This window comes from Miniopterus natalensis, chromosome 11, assembly GCF_054644295.1.
Source record: "Miniopterus natalensis isolate mMinNat1 chromosome 11, mMinNat1.hap1, whole genome shotgun sequence".
Lineage (NCBI taxonomy): Eukaryota > Metazoa > Chordata > Mammalia > Chiroptera > Miniopteridae > Miniopterus > Miniopterus natalensis.
In genome coordinates this window covers 45278150-45296062 of record NC_142091.1, presented here as the reverse complement: position 1 = coordinate 45296062, position 17913 = coordinate 45278150, and the positions used below count along the sequence as shown (strand labels likewise).

Here is a 17913-nt window from a genome sequence, read left to right as displayed (position 1 = left end):
CAATCTAGGTATGTGTCCTGACTGGAAATCAAACCCACCACCTTTTAGTGTATGAAACGACATTCCAACTAGGAATTTAAAAATTTTAATTTTTTAAAATTCTTTTTTCTTTTTGCTGCTCTGATTGTTTTCTGCTACTTTGTCTTCCAAATAACTGATTCAATCTTCTATTTCATCTAATATGCTGTTGATTTCTTCTAGTGTATTCTTTTATTGTATTTTTCATTTTTGAGTGGTTCTTTTTATGATTTCTATGTCCTTTTTTATGCTTACTATCTTTTTGTTGAAGCTCTGAGTTCATCTTCTCTTCCCCTAAGTTGCACGAGCATCCCTATAACCATTGTTTTGAGCTATGTATCTGGTAGAATACTTGCTTCCATTTCATTTTGTTCTTTCTCTGGAGATTTCTCCTTTTCTTTCATTTAGGGTATGTTTCTTTGTCTCCCCATTTAGGTTGCCTCTTTGTGTTTATTTCTGTGTATCAGAAAGATCTGCTATGTCTCCCAGTTTTCGTAGAGTGGCCTTATGTGTTGTACTGGGGGGCCCAGGGATAAAGTCTTCCTGATCACCTGAGCCAGGTGCTCCAGGAGTATCCCTTGTATGAGTTATGTGTGCCCTCCTGTTGCAAGTTGAGCCTTGATTGCTACTGGCATGTCCATGAGTGGAGATGACCCTCAGGCTGGCTGTAAGGGTTGGCCACGCCCACAGCGCACCAGCTGCAGCACGTGGACTTACTCCATGAAGTGGAATTCGTCCTAGCAGGGTCTGATCCCTTTGGGTGTGCTGCTTGTGAAGCTAATCAGGCAGTGCCCTGATGTGGTCTGAAGCCAGCACCCTGTGTGCTGCTCCTGGGATAGGGACTCTAGTGTAGGGCAATGTCAGTCACTGCCTGAGACTAGCCCTAGGTTACCTGTTAGGAGCTACTAATTGATACAGGTTGGCAGCTGCCTCTGTTGGGCCTTGGTGGGTGTGGGAAGGTCCAAGCAGTGAACTGAGGCTGGCTGCCACCAGTACTGGGCCTGGGGCAAGAGAGCAAAAGGCTCAAGGCACATGGAGACCTACTGCTGCCTCTGGCTGCATGTTAAGATTAAGCACTGAAGAAGCCTTGGGCAGTAGGTAAGTTGTGTGAGGCAGGTGCTCAGGTAGTCACTAGGTAGGGGCAAGTGGTGTTCACCAGGTTAATACAGCTTTAAACTTGGTGCCAGTGCTGGGTCTGAGGCCATTCAGCAAAGGTCTCAGGGTACACTGAGGCAGTTGCCACCTGACTGGGGCTTTTGAGGTAGAGCAGGTTCTCAGGGAGTCATCATGGTGGAGCTAGTAGAGTTCACCAGGCTAAAGCAGATTAAGACTTGGCTGTGTAGAGGGAGGGCTCTGCACAGGAAAGGCTGGTGCCTGTCAGCCTGTTGAAAGATGGCCCTTGCCCTGAAGCCACACAACTCAGTTCCTCCATATGTGTCTCTGGCACCCCATGAGCTTGACTGGAATTCTTGGAAAACTTTTCAAGAAAAAATGCAACTTGGGCCTAAGCTGATTTCCCCTAACACAGCCCTCAGCCGTACAGGAGTTGGCCAGGGTAGGACCCCAGGGAGTTTTTAGGGTGAAGATAGTGTAGCTTACCAGGTTAATACCATGTGCGGGGAGTGCTTAACCCAGGGAAGATGGTGCCACAGGCCATGCAGTAGGACTCAACACAGGGGCATTGGACGCTGTTGCTCTAACCCTAACCCCAAAGCCACAGAACTCAGTCTCCCCCATATGAGTGCCGTCCCCCAAGCCACCATCCTTCTACTTAGGGTGAATGCCTACAAGAAAGAATTCGTGCGTTGACCCTTTAAGAAGACACTTAGGTTTCTGGAAACATTTTACATTTGATCTCAGGGATATTATACTTACTCTCTTCTCTATTTCTGACTGCTTCTTCTCAGGCTCCTTTGCTGATTTTTCCTCATTTCCATAACCTCTCAATGTCAGAACCTCTTTTCTAGCTACACTCACTCCCCTGGTTACTGTTTCAGTGATGCATTTCCATGGTCAACCTTTCTAAACAACCAACCCCCAATGCTTCTCATACTCCTTTTCCGCTTTATTTTTCTCCTTAGCCTTTACAATATCTTACATAGTTATATTTTACTCATTTTATCTTCCTCACTGGAAAATAAATTACATGAATGCAGGTACTTCTGTCTCTTTGGCACATACTTGGCACTCAATAAAATTTGCTAAAATAGTAAGATTTTAGAAAGAAAAGTAGTAAAGGGCAAAAAGATTATACTATGATCTACTATTCAGCTTTTGAATAAAACATAATGTGTTTGCAAAAGTCTCTATTCTGTCATTTCAACAAACCTACAGTATCTTTTCGCAACTAACTTTATAAGCAACTGCCAAATCCTTAATATTTAAGTTGCATCAAAAACAACTTAGACTTAAAATAAGGTGTTTCTCTTACCTGGACATCCTGGATTAGTACGCAATGCTTTCTTATAGTAAGCAAGAGCTCCTCTGTAATCCTTCTTGTTAAATGAAATGCAAGCTTTACCTGTAATTTTAAAAAATAAACATGCACTAATTAAAGAACACAAGTTTCACATGCTCTACATTCACCTAATCAAATACAATTCAGTAAGAAATACTTGAAAATAGTGAAAACAATTTCATATCAAAACATGTTTTCCATAAGGGTATATTAATTTATGCCAACAAATGAGTCCTGACTTTATGTTGAATGTTAACAATAAGTAAAATAGCTCAGAGTTGTCCAAATAGAGATTGTCTATTTACTCTTCAGAAGTGGATAACAAAATCGTTCTTCACTAGTATATATTTTAGCTCTGTAATTTCAACAGAAACAATGACCTATTGTACAGAGTTACATTTTTAATAAGGCAAAGCTCTTCTACTTTGGTGTCCAGCCCATTACTAAGAAGCTATTATGAAGAGATATATTTCAGGCATATGCTAAAAAATATAAAAAAAGATGGTTGCCAAAAATGACTTACCAAGAAGGGCTGGAATATTATTTGGAGACTGGTTGAGTACAAAATGAAACTGTGCATCAGCCTGATCCATTTTGTCACCTTCAAGTAGGCAGAAGCAGGCTCTTCCCAACAAATGGTTCTGAAAAGTAACGCATCATCTTAGACTTGACTTTACCAAAGACTAACTGCAATTTAACATAAATGTATAACAATAAGATGAAAACCATACAGACAGGAGGCATCGCATCACCACAGTTTCTCTATCAACTGTAAGGTGTTTAAATTAGTAATAAGCAATTCTTAATAACAAACTGAGAAATTATCCTGAAATGCAACAAGTCTTCTGTTCCAGGAATAGTAACAAAAAAGAAAAGTTCAAACTCTTTAAAATATGCCTGAAATTCATCTGGAGATGTCAGAATTACTGGCTAAACATGTGTATAAGTTTTATATGCTAAATCACTTCAACGGTATAAGGACCAAAGAAATTCCAATTTTAACAAGAGGGGGAAAAAAAGACCAAGAAAAGGGAAAACAAATAAAAAATTAAATTAAAAAACAAAACAAAACAAAAACAAGGAACCCCTCTTCATTTTGACTATTTATATCAACCACACTTTTTTAAGAAAAATTCTTTCCAAGAAATCTATTGCCAATTATACACATTTTGCTTTTGTATGGTATTTTTTTCCTTTCATAAATCCAAAGAAATATGACTTGTTTTACCTGATCGTACATAATAATTTTATCAGCCATTGTATACAACAGGGTTGCCTGTGTAATAAGATCTTTCTTATTGTCCTTATTCTTTTCCTTCCGAGCCTGTTGTACATAGTAGGCTGCCAAAGTATCCAAGCAAGTCATCTGGTCTTTTTCATGGTCTCTATAGTCCAAATTGCCATCTATACGTGCTGCTTCCAACAACTTTACAAACTCTTCTGTCTTTCCTTGCTTGTAGTATTCCAGCTATGAGGTAAAGAATCAAATCAGAATTACTAACACATATGTCCATACAAAAAGTTGTACACACATCTTTATAGCAGTTTCACTTGTAATAGTCAAAAACTGAAAACAACCCAATTGTTGATCAACAGGTGAATGGAGAAACAAGCTATGGTTATTATGTACAATGGCTACTGTTCAGCAGTAAAAAGGAACTGTTGATGCACACTACAACATATATCTCAAAATAACCATTTTGAGTGAAAGAAGCCAGACCAAAAGGAGTACGATTCCATTTGTATAAAACTCTAGGAAATGCAAACTTATCTTTAGCAACAAAAAGCAGATCAGGGGTTGTATGGGCACTGTAGGGGGCAGGGAGAGTTTGGAGAAAAGTTTTGGGGGGGCGGTGGATATATTCATTACCTTGATTGAGGTGATGATTTCATAAGTGTTTACATATGCTAAAACTTCTCAAATGGTACCCAAGAAATATGTGCAGTTTATTATAGGTAAATTATACCTAATAAAGCTGTTAAAAATAAAGCTGTTATAGTCACTACAAGTGTTTCCAACTTACTTCTCACCTAGCAATAGTTGATTTCAAACTAAATCAGAGCCCAAGAGAGAAAGCAATGATGAGAGATATAAAGAACTCCAAACAGAAAACGTGGGTTCTGGTTCTAGATCTATCAAAAATTATCTATGACTTTGGGCTTGTTGAATAACTTCCTTAGGCATGTTTCATTTATTAATAATGAAAGGAATATCATACATTAACCACCTACTATGGGCCACATACTATGCTAGGAGCTTCAAATACATTACATCTAATCTGTACAACTACCCTTAAAGTGAATACTAACATCCCCATATCTTAGATGAGGAAACGCTGAGGTAGATTATTTGTCTAGGGCCACACAGTTAATTAGCAGCCATGTTGGAATTTGAACAAGACTCTCAATTCCCCAAGACTACACTTTTTCCTATGTAACAATCCACAGCCTGCAATGTTCCATCAATTCATCTTACCACAGGTCCCATGCTAATCCTCCAATCCTCCAATTTTTGTGTAAGTACTGTTAAAGAAAACATTTATACTTAAAAAAAAAAAAGTCGAAGTTACTGTCTCGTTCTAAAAAATGTGTGGCAAGCATTAATGACTTGTTCTGCATAGACTAGGAAACTTAGCCCTTCAAGTCAGAAAGGCACTGCTTGTCACTGAAAGTACTTCCAGTAGTCAACTCTCGATTTTGTGGACCTCAATTTAATGAACAAAATTTCTGGTCTATATGTCATATGTGAAAATTAACACCCTGTTAATTTAAAAATGTTTTTAACAAAGATTTGCTTCTAATTTAATTAATAGGTTATTTTTTCTTATTAATTCACTCTTATTTTTAACAAATTTTAGCAAATAGTCCATATATTGGAAAAAACACTGTAATTTCACTGACATAAATAAATACTATATATATATATACAACTATAGTCTACATATTTAAATCCAAGAGTCATTGCTTGTAAACAATGTTCGGCGAATGATTAGCACGTGATCACACTGCATCCCAAGCAGTAACTGGTTCTGTAGTCACCTGGTGTGACTTTCTGCAGCAGTTTTAATGCAAGCCGGCTAATGTTCCAATGTGTGCTAAGCCACGCTCTAGCTGGATGCATTTGTTTACTTGTGGTGACTGATGAATACACGCATTTACTAGACCTATTTGGTGTAAATTTAAAATTATAGTAATATATATAGAAAACTTTTCTCTGAAATTAAACTTTTCATACATACTTAATTTTAATTACACAAATGTGTCTACATAAGTAAAAACAAGTTAAACTAATCTGTCAAGTTTTTAACATATGCATTTGGAAAACCTATTTTATTATATAACAGACTTTTGGCTTTAACAGAAACTTCCTTGCCTGAATTAGTTCGTTATATCGAGGTTTTCCTATAAATTTCCTATGAATTTTGCCTTTACCAACATACGCTAATTTGCCAGTGGAATAGCACACAACTTAGGAAACTGGCCTTTTTGTCCCATAAATGGTAATACAATTAACTTCCATACACATGATACAATTAACTTATTTATCAAGCATCCAAGCTGGCTATTACTGTATCTGAAAACAGTTTCCCCAGTCAATATATAAAAATATCTGTTACATGAATACTGACCGCCAAAGCAATCCATATGTGCAGTTGTGTGTGTTCCTGTTTCAAAATACTGATAACTTCATCTCCCTCCGGTAACTGATCGAAGTCAAGTTCAATGACCTAAAACACAAAATGCAAGTTGTTAAATTGTTTTCTTTTAAAATTCACATTTCTTTGCTGCTTTTCTTGAATATACATCAATATTGATATATGTAGGATTCTGTTCACTTTCAGAAGGGCTGAGCAAGTGCATATATTAAGGAAGGTTTAAGAAGCACAGGATAAGTAGGTTATATGGTAATATTAAAGAAAATGCATAGAGAAGCAAATAAATCCTGTTAGTTGTCTTCAAGTCACTAGAACTATGAAATACTACAAAAGCTCAAAAAATTACAAAACAAAACCCTGCTTAACATATAATGTAGGAAAAGTGCAGATAAGCATCCCAGAGTCGCTGATGCCATAGGTCTGACAAGCCTAGAGGCAATGCAAAGTTCACTGCCACTGTACACGTTAATCACGAAGGCAGCATCTGTGTCAAAGACACTCCTGAATGTGGGCACAAAAGCAGCAGCAGGAAAATGCTGAGGAATTAGATAGTGGTGATGGTTGCACAACTTTGTGAATATTACTAAAAACCACTGGAATTTATGGTAAGTGAATTATACCTCAACTAACCAAACGAACAAAAATAAGAGTATGAACTACCCAAAGAGAGAACAACGATGTTGAAAGCTTTACTCAGACAAGCCCTAGGCCACCATGAATGAGGCATTCGAAAGGGAAGGGGGTTAATTCTATCAGAGCACAGTACCGGCTATATCTTGGGGTCTCTATTTCATGCACCGAGACAGGCTCGAGTTTTTAAGGTAGAAAGGCGACATCGTATCTATTCCCAGGGGCAGATCCTTGGTTTGAGCAGCAGGGAGATCAGGGTGATGTCAGCACCCACCTCTGGGGTCTGTGAGGTGCTTTACAGTGTAGGGACCACTCTCACACCCCTGCGCCCACGAGTGAGGAGGAGAGCAGAGCGCTGTCAAACGAACAGGTAGGAGCGGAGCTTCCAAGCGCTCGGTGGCCCCAAGGCTGCAGGAACACGGCGGCCCCAGCCTGGGAGGGCGCAGGGGCTGGGGAAGGAGGTGAACGGAGCTTCGGCGGGGGATGTCGACCTGGGCTCCTGGGAGAGGGGGTGCTCTCGCTTCGGAAACGAAGCCGAGAGAAAGTGGGAAGAGGGGGTCGTGCAAGTTCACCGCCTCAACCCGCCCCCATACTCGACACTTACCTCGTCGGTGTCCCGGAGGGGAATCTCGATGGAGCCCCGCGACATGATGAGATCAAAAGGTGAGCGGGCGCCTTGCCCCGCCGCTCCGCAGCCGGTACTCCGGGCTTCTGGCCCGTCCAGAGGCGAGCAGCGGCTCGGGGTCTTGTCGTCGCGACAGCCGCTCCGCGGCGACGCCGGAGCTCCGGTTTCTCCTACCCGTCAGCCGCTCAAACAACGAGCAGCCGACGGCGTCCTGCCACTTCCGGCAGGCCCGCCCCCTACCCCGGAAGCACTCCTCCGCGGAGGGCCTTTCGGACCACGCACTCCGAAGCTTTAGTTTACCAGTGTGCGCCTCCGCTGGACAGCGGCCTCTATCTGCCCCGCCCCACCAGCCGCCCCCGGGCGCAGCCCGAGTTTACACTACGGGGGTGGAGCCGCCCCGCCCCGCCCCGCGGCGGGCGGGGTGACGAATGAGGCGAGGGTTCGGGACCCGGCCGCTGACTGACGTGGACCTGCGGCCAATACCGTCAACCCCGTCCTCGGGAGACCCGCCTCTGCGGGCGGGCGGCCGGCCTTGCTTTCCTCTCGGGACCGCGGGAAGATTTCGGCCGTTCTCGGCCCGGGCGTTAGTTCCTCGCTTCGCAGCTGCAACGAACGAATCGCCTGCGCTATCATTTTAGATAGAAATGTTACGTGGATGCTGTAGTCACTGTAATAGTTCATGTGTTTTCTGTGGGTGTTTTTTTGGGGGGGTGGCTTTTTGAAGCATATGGCAATCTGCTAGATTTGTGACTTTAATAAAATTGTTGAATTTGATTAAACGTGTAATCAATGTTTTGATTAAATTATGGAATTTGATTAAATGTGCTTTCATTACCGTTTTCATTAAATTATAGGAAATGATTACATTAGTCCGTGCTCAATGCTTTGATTAAACCAGAGAAGAATCTGATTGTAAACAGTTCAGCTTTACCCCCAAAAAAGAGATTCGCGTACTAAAATTTTCCCAAACATACTTAAAAGTTTTACAGTAACTTCATCAACTACCAGTTTAAAATTTTAAATTAATTAAAGACTAATAAAATTTAAAATTCAATTGCTCAGTTGCATTAGCCACATTTCAAGCGCTCAGTGGCCACGTCGGTTTCGGGGAGACTGTATCGGTGGGCGCGGCATTTCCAGGAAATACCCCTTCGTGCGCTGTAAGGCTTATGGGTGAGCAGGAACCGGAAGCACGACGGCGGTGGCCGGCGTTCTTCGCGCCCCAAGCCTCCCTGTCTTTCCCGGAATACGTTGGCGTTAGTCCTTCAGTTACCGGCAACCAGGGGCATCCTAACCGACAACGCAAAATACTGTGACTGAATAACAGGAGAACTCAATTAGGTTAGGATTCAGAGAGAGCGACATTTAAGTTTAGCATCAGGAAGAGCAGTAAAATCTGGCGAGGCTGTGGGGGAGCGCGTGCCAGGCACGGGGCAGCACGCGGGGGACGAGCTCCGTGGCCCTGCAAGGACGGGTGCCTGGCACAGAAAAAATAACGGGAGAGAAGCGTGCGCTGCGGCTGAAGACGTAAGAAGAGCCAGGTCGTGCGCAGATTTATCCATGTGAAGCAAAACTGGCGTTTTGCCCTGCTTCCAACCTGAATAAGGGGACACGCCTCACAGTAAGAAACACAGAACTCGGAGGTAAACCAAAAACGAACAGTGTCAGACTACCTCTAGTTTCCGACGTGAATGAAAACGTCATCATTCCGCATGTTACTGACTCCCTGCAAAAGGAATTTTTGTATGTTTTGTAATGGCTTTTGTAATGCTGACTTTCTTAAGTCTGAAGATATGCAATAGCTTGGAGGAAAATGGCAATTATATGACAAAACTGCTCTTTTTCCATCCTGAACCAAAAAACTATGAACTTTATAATCTTGGTGAATGGTACGTCTAAGGCCTGAACTCATAAACTTTTGCAAGTGTGTCCTAAGGAAAACTTTTTCCAAAATGCTTTTTGTTTCTGAGACTTCTTTTGACACAGAATATGTTAAGGAGTTTTGATTTTATCTTAGGTGCTAAAAGTTTGAAATGATGTGTATGTATCAATGAGTATATGTCTGTGAAAGAGAAAGAGAGAGAGAATTGGTTTTGTGGTTTTAAAAGATTGTTCTGGCTTCAGTGCAGAGAACGGATTGAGAGTGTTTGAGAGGGAGTGGGGAGACAATTTAGGAAGCTACAGTCCAGGTGACACATGATAAAGATCTAGGAATAGGTTTAAAGTATATATCATGTATCTCCCCACTTCTCTCTACTTCCACTACCATATATATATTCTATTATATATGTATATGTAATTCTATTTTATATTATAATTAAATTATAAATGTAACATATTTCATTATATGTGATACATATGTTTTATATATTATAAATATATACAAAATAAATATACATTATAAAATATGTGTTTTTAATATATTATAAATATATACAATATAAATATATAACATAAAATATACTTTATAAAATATAAATATATATATTAATCACTAGGACTTGTTAATGTATTGAAAAAGTAGTGTCAAGGACTTCCAGGTTTCTGGCATGAACAATTGGGTGAAAGAATTGTCATTTTCCAAGACGGGAATGATTAGTGGAGGAGTACATCTGGGTAAGGGTCGATCACTAGTTGGATATATAGATCTGGAGCTCAGAAGACAGTTTCTGAGTTGAATAAATAAGTCTGAGAGCCACTGGCATATAGATGAAATTTAAAACTATGACACTGGGTGAGATAATCTAGAGCTCTAGAAGAGAATGCAGAGTGACAAGAGAAGGGCCTAGGACAGAGCTCTGAGCAGTTCTAGCATATGTTGGGCAGAAAAGGGAGGAAGGTCTGCAAGGAATCAGAGGAAAACGACAGATTAAAAATCAATCACCTGGCAGCAACCAGGATTTAAACTGCACCTCCTTACACAAATAGCTACAAGCAGCCTTTTGTTTTTCCCTAACTGTAGCAGAGACTGATTAAATTAGATGTTTTAAAGCTGTGGATCCCATTTTGGAGGGAGTGCAAAGATTTTATTTCAGTTGGTATGGTTGGACAACGTCTGTTCCCAAACTGCCATGCTCTATGTTGGGCCTGAGTGCACCAGATCAAGGTACAGCAATTAGTGTATTTGGTCAGTGTGGGTTTTGTTGAGTACATATTCTAAACAGATAGCTAAGATTCTTTAGTTTTCTGTTGTTGATACTGTGATGGGTTGTATTGTGTGTAAATACCTACATGTAGTCAGTCCAAAGAGTGAGCTATTTTATATGTTGATAAAATATGCTAATTACTAAAAAAGAATAAAGAATATTTGATCTGAACAAAGAATATTTGAGATCTTAAATTAGAATCTTTTAAATATGCTTTTTAAAAATTGATTTGAGAGAGAAAGGAAGAAGGAGAGAGAGAGAAACATCAATGTGAGAGAGAAACATTGATCAGCAGCCTCCTGCACACCCCCAACTGGAGATTGAGCCAGCAACCCAGGCATATGCTCCAACTGGGAATTGAACTGGTGACCTTTTGGTATATAAGATGACGCTCAACCAACTGAGCCACACCAGCCAGGGCTAGATATCTTTTAAATAGCATTGTACAGTGGGAAGTGCTTTAATAGTTTGTATACATTATTAAGAAAGAATAGGAAGCTGTGTTAGTTTTCTAGGGCTGCCATACAAAGTTCCACAGACCAGTTAATTCAACAACAGAAATTAACTTTTTCACAATTCTGGAGGCCAGAAGTTCGAGATCAAGGCATCCAGGGAATTGGATTCTTCTGAGGCCTCTCTCTTTGGCTTGAATATGGCCTTCATATGGTCTTCTCTTGTGTGTGTCTATGTCCTAATTTCCATTTCTTACAAGGATACCAGTCCTGTTGGATTAGGCCCCACCCTAACAACCTAATTTTAACTTAATTACTTCTTTTAAGACCCTTTCTCCAGATACAGTCACATTCTGAGGTGCTGTGGGGTTAGGACTACAACATATGAATTTTGGGAGGACACAAGTCAGATCTAACAGAGCCTATTGATAGGATGAGTCTTTACAGGTGCATTTTTAAATTGTGCTTTTCTCTGTCAATTATTAAAATAAGACTTGTTCCTGAAAGAGGACATAGGATCATTAGCGAAACATTTTAGGCTTATAATTTGGCATTTTGTAACCAATGCCATAGTTTCTTCTGGGTTTTCAATAAACATTCATGTCTAAAACATGAGCCTATTTTCAGGAACATAAAACTACATAAAATGCTCCCTTAGGTAAGAACTGGGAAGGTAGAGGTTAAAAGGCCTAATTTGACTCTCAATAAAAAAAACCCTATGATTGGAATTTTGCTCTGGCAAGTCAGAGTATCCAGAAAATCCTCCTGCTATAAACACCTAGGTATGCTGGGTTAAAACACAAAAGAAGAATGCAGTAAATGTCCCTGTAAATGCACGGCTGAGAGATCTAACAATGGGAACTACGGGAACTCGAGCCTACGCTAAGACTACCCGGGTGGTGGGTACAAGCAGGATGTTGTTTTCCATAACTTCAGGGGCTTGAGCTTTAAGGCTCACACACAGACAGATTTAGCAGCTTTGGACCCATGCTGGAAGCCTGAAAAGACTACATTCTAAAAGTGGGTGGGACGAAAGAAAAAAATCCCACCAATACATATTACAGTTTGGCCTCTGGTTAGAAAAGTTGCGGAGGTGGGGGAGCTAGTGATGATGGAGGCAGACTGCGAGAGGGGTGGGAGAGTCTTTCATGAGAACTTGCAACCATGAATCTGTAGCTCAGGTAGGGTCAGTGTTTGATGTGCCCACTTGGTCTGGGCATTTCCAAGGCAAGAAATTAGCATAGGAATTATCCTTAAGCAGAGAGAATATTGAGCAAAATCTTAACAGCAAGAATAACACTCTTTAAAGTACAGTGACATGTAAACACATCACAGCATTAAAACTTACCAATTCTTTGCCATCCATCGTGGGTCTCATCTCCTCCAGGAAGCCTTCCTTGTTAACGTCCTTCGAATAACGTCCTCTCTCCTTTCTATTTTTCTTATTGTCTCCAAAAATATCTTGACATTGAACTATAGTTATTCTCCAAAGGTAGAAAGAATAGTTTCCTTGTGCATTAGAGTCTGATTTCTGATTTTTCTTTGGTTCCATTAATTTCTTCTTTTATATAAAACTACTTTATTGATTAAAGTTTCCAAATACGTTTTTTTTTAAAGTATATCTTTATTGATTTAGAGAGAGAGGAAGGGAGAGGGAAAGAGAGATAGAAACATCAGTGATGAAAGATTCGTCATTGGTTGGCTGCCTTCTACATGCCCCTGACTGAGGATCGAGCCTGAAACCCGGGCATGTGCATCAAACTGCAATCAAACCACAATCTCCTGGATCCCAGGTCGATGCTCAACCTCTGAGCCACACCCTGCTGGGTCCAAATATGTTTTGATATCAGATAGACATAGAAGTGGACATGCTTTGTGTGGGGTAGACAGAGATCTTGCTGACAGGTGACATTTGAGCTGTCGTTTGAGGAATGAGAAGTAACCTACTTCACGGAGATGGAGGTAGGAGCATTTCAGGTAGAGGAAGCTACACATCCAAAGATTGAGACAGAAAACAGCTTGGCCTTGTTGGAGGGAACTAAAAAAAGATCAGTACTGTAGGTTATAATAAATGTGAGAGAGAAGGAATTGAGATGGCGTTGGAAAGATAGGCCAGATTTTGCCAGGAGAGCTTGGTTTTGTGTTAAGCACAAAGGGAAACAGCTAATAGGTTTGAAGTAGGGAAGTGAATGCCCCCATTTCCTAGACGATGGAGTCATCCATCACCCTGGCTGTTTTGTGGAGAATGGGCCGGCAGAGAGCAAAAGTCGCAGAGCAGAAGCCACTTGGAGGTGCTGCGGCATTCCAGGCCAGACGTGGTGGTGGACGGGCTGTCGTGTGGGCAGTGCAGATGGGGAGAAATGGACAAATCTGAGACACATTCTAGTCGTAGAATTGATAGATTTGTTGCTAGCTTGGATGTAGGACGAGTAATAAAAAATCCCAGGGACCTTCTTCTCATTTTGTACCTTTGTAGACCATTTAAGTTTATCCACCTCATGAAAATGGAAAAATGGCTGTGGTTGGGGGACTGTTGAGAAACTTTAAAAAAATATCACATTCTGGCATATTTACAGTATAGTTTCAGCAAACAGTGCCATTTGCTAAGATGGGGAAGACTTAGAGGAGAAATAGATTCAGGAGTGAAGGGGAGTGGGCTGGGATTATACTGAGAGTGTCGGGCTGAGATGTTAAGTTTGAGCGGTGGCAAAATCTAAGAGCAGGTAGCAATCAGCCAGTTGGCTATATGCACCTGGAGCCAGACGGAGAGCGCCAGGTGGAGACGCAGCCACATATGCGTGTTATTTAGAATCAGGAATGGATGAGATGATGGAGGGGGGAGGGGAGGGGAGCGGAGGAGAGGAGGACCGAGAGGTAAGGAACACCAGCACTTAGAGATGGGTGGAGAAGCAGCCAGCAAGAGACTCGGGAGCAGGCAGGGGTATGGCGGGAGGAGTGGGAGGGTGCGATCTCAAAAACCCACTTCCCAACCCTTCTGTGGCTTCACTGCCCTGAGAGTGAAGCCTTCTCACCCTGGTAGAGCCTCGGGCCAGTGCCTGCTCCCCCCACCCCCGTCAGTCCTAGCTACCCCAACCTCAGTCACCCTCTTTTGGGCCTTCGTAATGGTCTTCTTGCCTCTCCGCTTGGAAGACTCGGCCCCAGATCCCTTATCCCATTCTTGGTGTGACTCCTACTCTGCTCAAGTTTTACTTCCTTGTCACCCAAGGAGCTTCCCTTGTTGCAGTCTGTCCCAGCATCTTATTATTCTTATATGGGACAGTTTTTTTAAAAATTCCTTTTTGTATCCTTTATGCCTACAGGGTGTATAGCAAACAGCAGGCACACAATAAGCACTTGACTCATGAGTGAATGCCCTTTTCATCTTCGCCTTGGGTGAGAGTTTTAACTCCCTTCTGCCTTTAAAAAATTTTCATTTTATAATTGAGCACCTGAGTAATGGGTTGAAATATTGTTCCAGTGGCCACACTGAAGAGGAGCCCCCTTCCACCTCTCCCCAGCTGCTGGACTCTGGGGCTGTTTAAGCAAGGCCCCAGCAGGGGGCAGCAGAGGGCTGCACAGGACTGACAGGCCACGCGTGTGTGCGTGCGTGTGTGTGTGTGTGTGTGTGTGTGTGTGGAAGGGAGGGGCTGGGCAGCAGACCAGGCAGCTAGAACCAGCATTAGGCTGGGGTCTGGGGAGAAGGTGTCCTTCCCTCTAGTCCTTGCAGAAGTGCGTTGATGTGGAGCATGAGGTCACCTTTCTATTTGTGTTTAGATTACGCTGATTGTTATCACACAAAGTGTAATGAGGCCATTTTACTGTGAGCCTCTTGTTGGAAAGGGCTAAAAGAGTCTCCTGGAACAGTGATGGAGGGAGGGGGAAGGCGGAGGCACATTGTGAGTACAGATGGGATTTTTGGTCCTTTCGTGACTGGCTTGTTCATGTAGCATGATGCCCTCAAAGTTCATCCATGTTGTACCATGTGTCTGAATTTCCTCCTTATTAAGGATGACTGATATTCCATTGTGTGTATAAACCACCTTGTGTTCATCCACTCATCTGTCCGTGTATACTTGGGTTGCTTTCACCTTTTGGCTATTGTGAGTCATGCTGCTATGAACGTGGGTGTACAAATATCTCTCCAAGACCCTGCTTTCAATTCTTTTGGGTAGACACCCAGAGGTGCAATTGCTGCATCATATGGTAATCCTATTTTTAAATTTCTGAGGAACCATCATACTGTTTTACATGGCACCACTTTATATCCTCCAGCTGTGCACAGGCAGACAACAGATGGCAGGACCCACAGCGTTTGAATGGGGAAGGTGGAGAACGCTCTCATGACAAATGAATGGGGCACAGCGATGAGGTCATCAGGACAACTTCCCAGAGGCTACGGTTGGGATTGGATTTATGATATTCCAGAATTGTCGGTGACGTTGGAAGAAATAGTGAAAGACTCCTACACCGGGAAGGCATCTAGGAAGCAGCCCGTGTACTTCCAGAGGGTGGCAGTGGGTATGTCTGCCCAGCAGAACATCACTCTGGATGGCAGTCTCAGGCAGAAGCTGGCAGATGAGGTGGTTCCTGAGGTAATCAGTGGGGGTGAATGTTGGTCAGAATACAAGGAGCTTGTGTACAGAGGATGTTGGCCATGCATAATATTTGCTATTTCTAATGGATGAGTCTATCCATTCAATTTTCCTTGTCTGAGCTCTGGGAGCATCTGTCCTGATGTGAACTTGGTAAACAATTTATCCACTGTAAGCCTTAGTTCCCATACCTTTAATATGGTGATAATACCCACTCATAGTGTGCTGCAGGAATTAAATAAGTAATGGATACAAATTACCTAGTGTATAATAGGTGCCTAATAAAATTAGCTTTTTCTTTTTTTTCCACTCAACCTCCTTCCTTTCTTCCCTCATTCTCAATATGGGGTAGTGTATACACCGTAGATTGGCACTCACCTCCATTCCATCTACCTTGCAGTGGGCTGTCCAGGACTGCAAAAGCTGGAAAGCTGAAAACTACATTTCTCAGACTCCCATGCAATCAGGGATTCAGAGGTAACTAAGGACCAACCATGAGATGTACTTGTGGGAGATCTGGGTGGAAGCCAGGCAGAAGCCATACTTCACTGCTCCTGCTGTTTCTGTTGGCAGAGCAGTTGAGGGACTGATTGAGCCTTCTCTGGTGGCATGAGCAGACGTCCTGGTGTCCTGGCACTAGTCTCACGATGTTGGGAGGCCAGAGTCATCCATTTGCAGGTGGCCTTGTGGCAGGAACAGTGCTGGTTTTGGAGTGAGCAGCTTCCTTGGTGGCCCAGCTCTTGTTTGGGAAGCTCAGCCTAAAGTCTTTTCAAAATCCCTCCAAGTAGTTCTGTAAGACACTTAATCTCCTGTCACGAACTCTTCCTCGCTTCATTTAGCTAGAATGGGCTTCTTTCTCCTCAACTAACCAATACGAGTGGGGTGGAGAGGCTTTTACTGCCCAGTTCCTCCTAGAGAAAACACTGTGGGTGTGTTTTGGAAGGATGCTTTGACAAGTGCTTAGAGACAGGGCAGTCCCCCCCCCCACACACACCTCATCCTCACACGGGACCTAAATGACACTGAAGATTGGGGAAGAAGAGGAGGGAAAGAGGCAAAACTGTAAAGAGAGGCAGAACTCAGTGGGTGGCAGGCCAGGTGCTGTGAAACACACCCTTTCCCAGGACCCCCTCTCCCATACTTTGTAAAACCTGTATAAATGCTTGGTGTGATTGATTGTTGTTACTGTTGAAACCAGAGGCATGACTGAGTTTCATGTTGGGGAAGACACAATATGAGGACAGAAGTGGTGTGTGAAGCCAGAAACCTGAGAGGTGGAAGGGCCAGGGGCCCAAGGTCCCCGCAGTGAACCAGCAGAAACACTGGAGAAGGTGTTAAACTCCCTAGTCCATGGGACTCAGAAGTCCAGGTCCACCTTGCTTGGATATCGAGGCTCAAAGGCCCTGAGCAGACATGGCAGGGCACGTGAGGAGTGCTTAGGACTGGTTCCTTCACGTCTGCTTGGCTCTTACCTTACAACTCTTGCCCCCCCTTCCCTGTAACTCTCAAAATACTTAAGCCCCACAATCCTCAGAGTTTTGGCATTTTCTCCTTTATAGTTACATACATTTTTATTGGTTTATTTACCTTCTCTGTAAGACTGTTAGCTTCTGGAAGGCAAAGGCCTGGGTCTAATTCATCTGTAACCCTGAAGTTATTACATGCACAGTGCTATGTGTTCGTCCCTGTGTGCATTCTTCTGGGGAGAATACCCAGAGTTTTAATATTCTGCAAGGGCTCCAAGACCTGGAAAATATTTAGAAGATGCAAGGGGGTGTGTGTGTCTTATTCTGGGACATCTGGATACTGTTTTTTTACTGCTGTTCAAAAAAGAGGCATTTTCAAAAGTCAAATCCATCTCATCCTCATGCTTGTCTCCTATTGAGGATGTACATCCATGGAGAGCTAAGGCTCAGGGGCTGGCAGGAAACCTAGAATAGGTTTCTGGTTTCAAGATTCTGTCAGTTAGGAGCTCAGCCAAGCAGTGCATGTTTGTAGCCTCTTCTCCTGGACGCCCTGCCCTACCCTCAGAAAGATTTACAAGAAAAGCTGACACCAGGCAGGTCCCACTGTGGGTGGGATCCAGGCTGTTGTGTGCTTTCAGCCTGTCATTTTTAAGCTATAAATATTTATCAAATGAGTGTGGGGATGTCAGTCTCCAAAGAGTGTCTGGGGTGGTGTGTGTGAGGAGGGGTTGCTGGGAGAGCGAGAGCCCCACAGGGGCTGGCACGGGATGTTGATGCATTAGCCATTGAAGTTAAGGGCAATAAAAACCCCATCAGGAGCCAGTGTCTCCACAGCCCAGGGCTGGTGGGGGCTGAGCTCTGTCCTAACCT

General features: G+C 42.7%; 1 protein-coding gene across 1 annotated transcript in view; it reads right to left on the bottom strand.

Moving 5' to 3' along the window:
* CTR9 (CTR9 component of Paf1/RNA polymerase II complex) overlaps positions 1–7593 on the bottom strand; it is a 29686-nt gene extending 22093 nt beyond the window's left edge. Inside the window, exons 1-5 of the mRNA XM_016206630.2 lie at positions 7367–7593; positions 6106–6204; positions 3705–3944; positions 3000–3117; positions 2450–2539 (exon numbers count right to left, since the gene is read on the bottom strand). Of these exons, the coding sequence (XP_016062116.2) occupies positions 2450–2539; positions 3000–3117; positions 3705–3944; positions 6106–6204; positions 7367–7411 (592 nt within the window). The 5' untranslated portion in view covers positions 7412–7593. The remainder of the gene's footprint in view (positions 1–2449; positions 2540–2999; positions 3118–3704; positions 3945–6105; positions 6205–7366) is intronic.
* Between the last annotated feature and the right edge of the window lie 10320 nt (positions 7594–17913).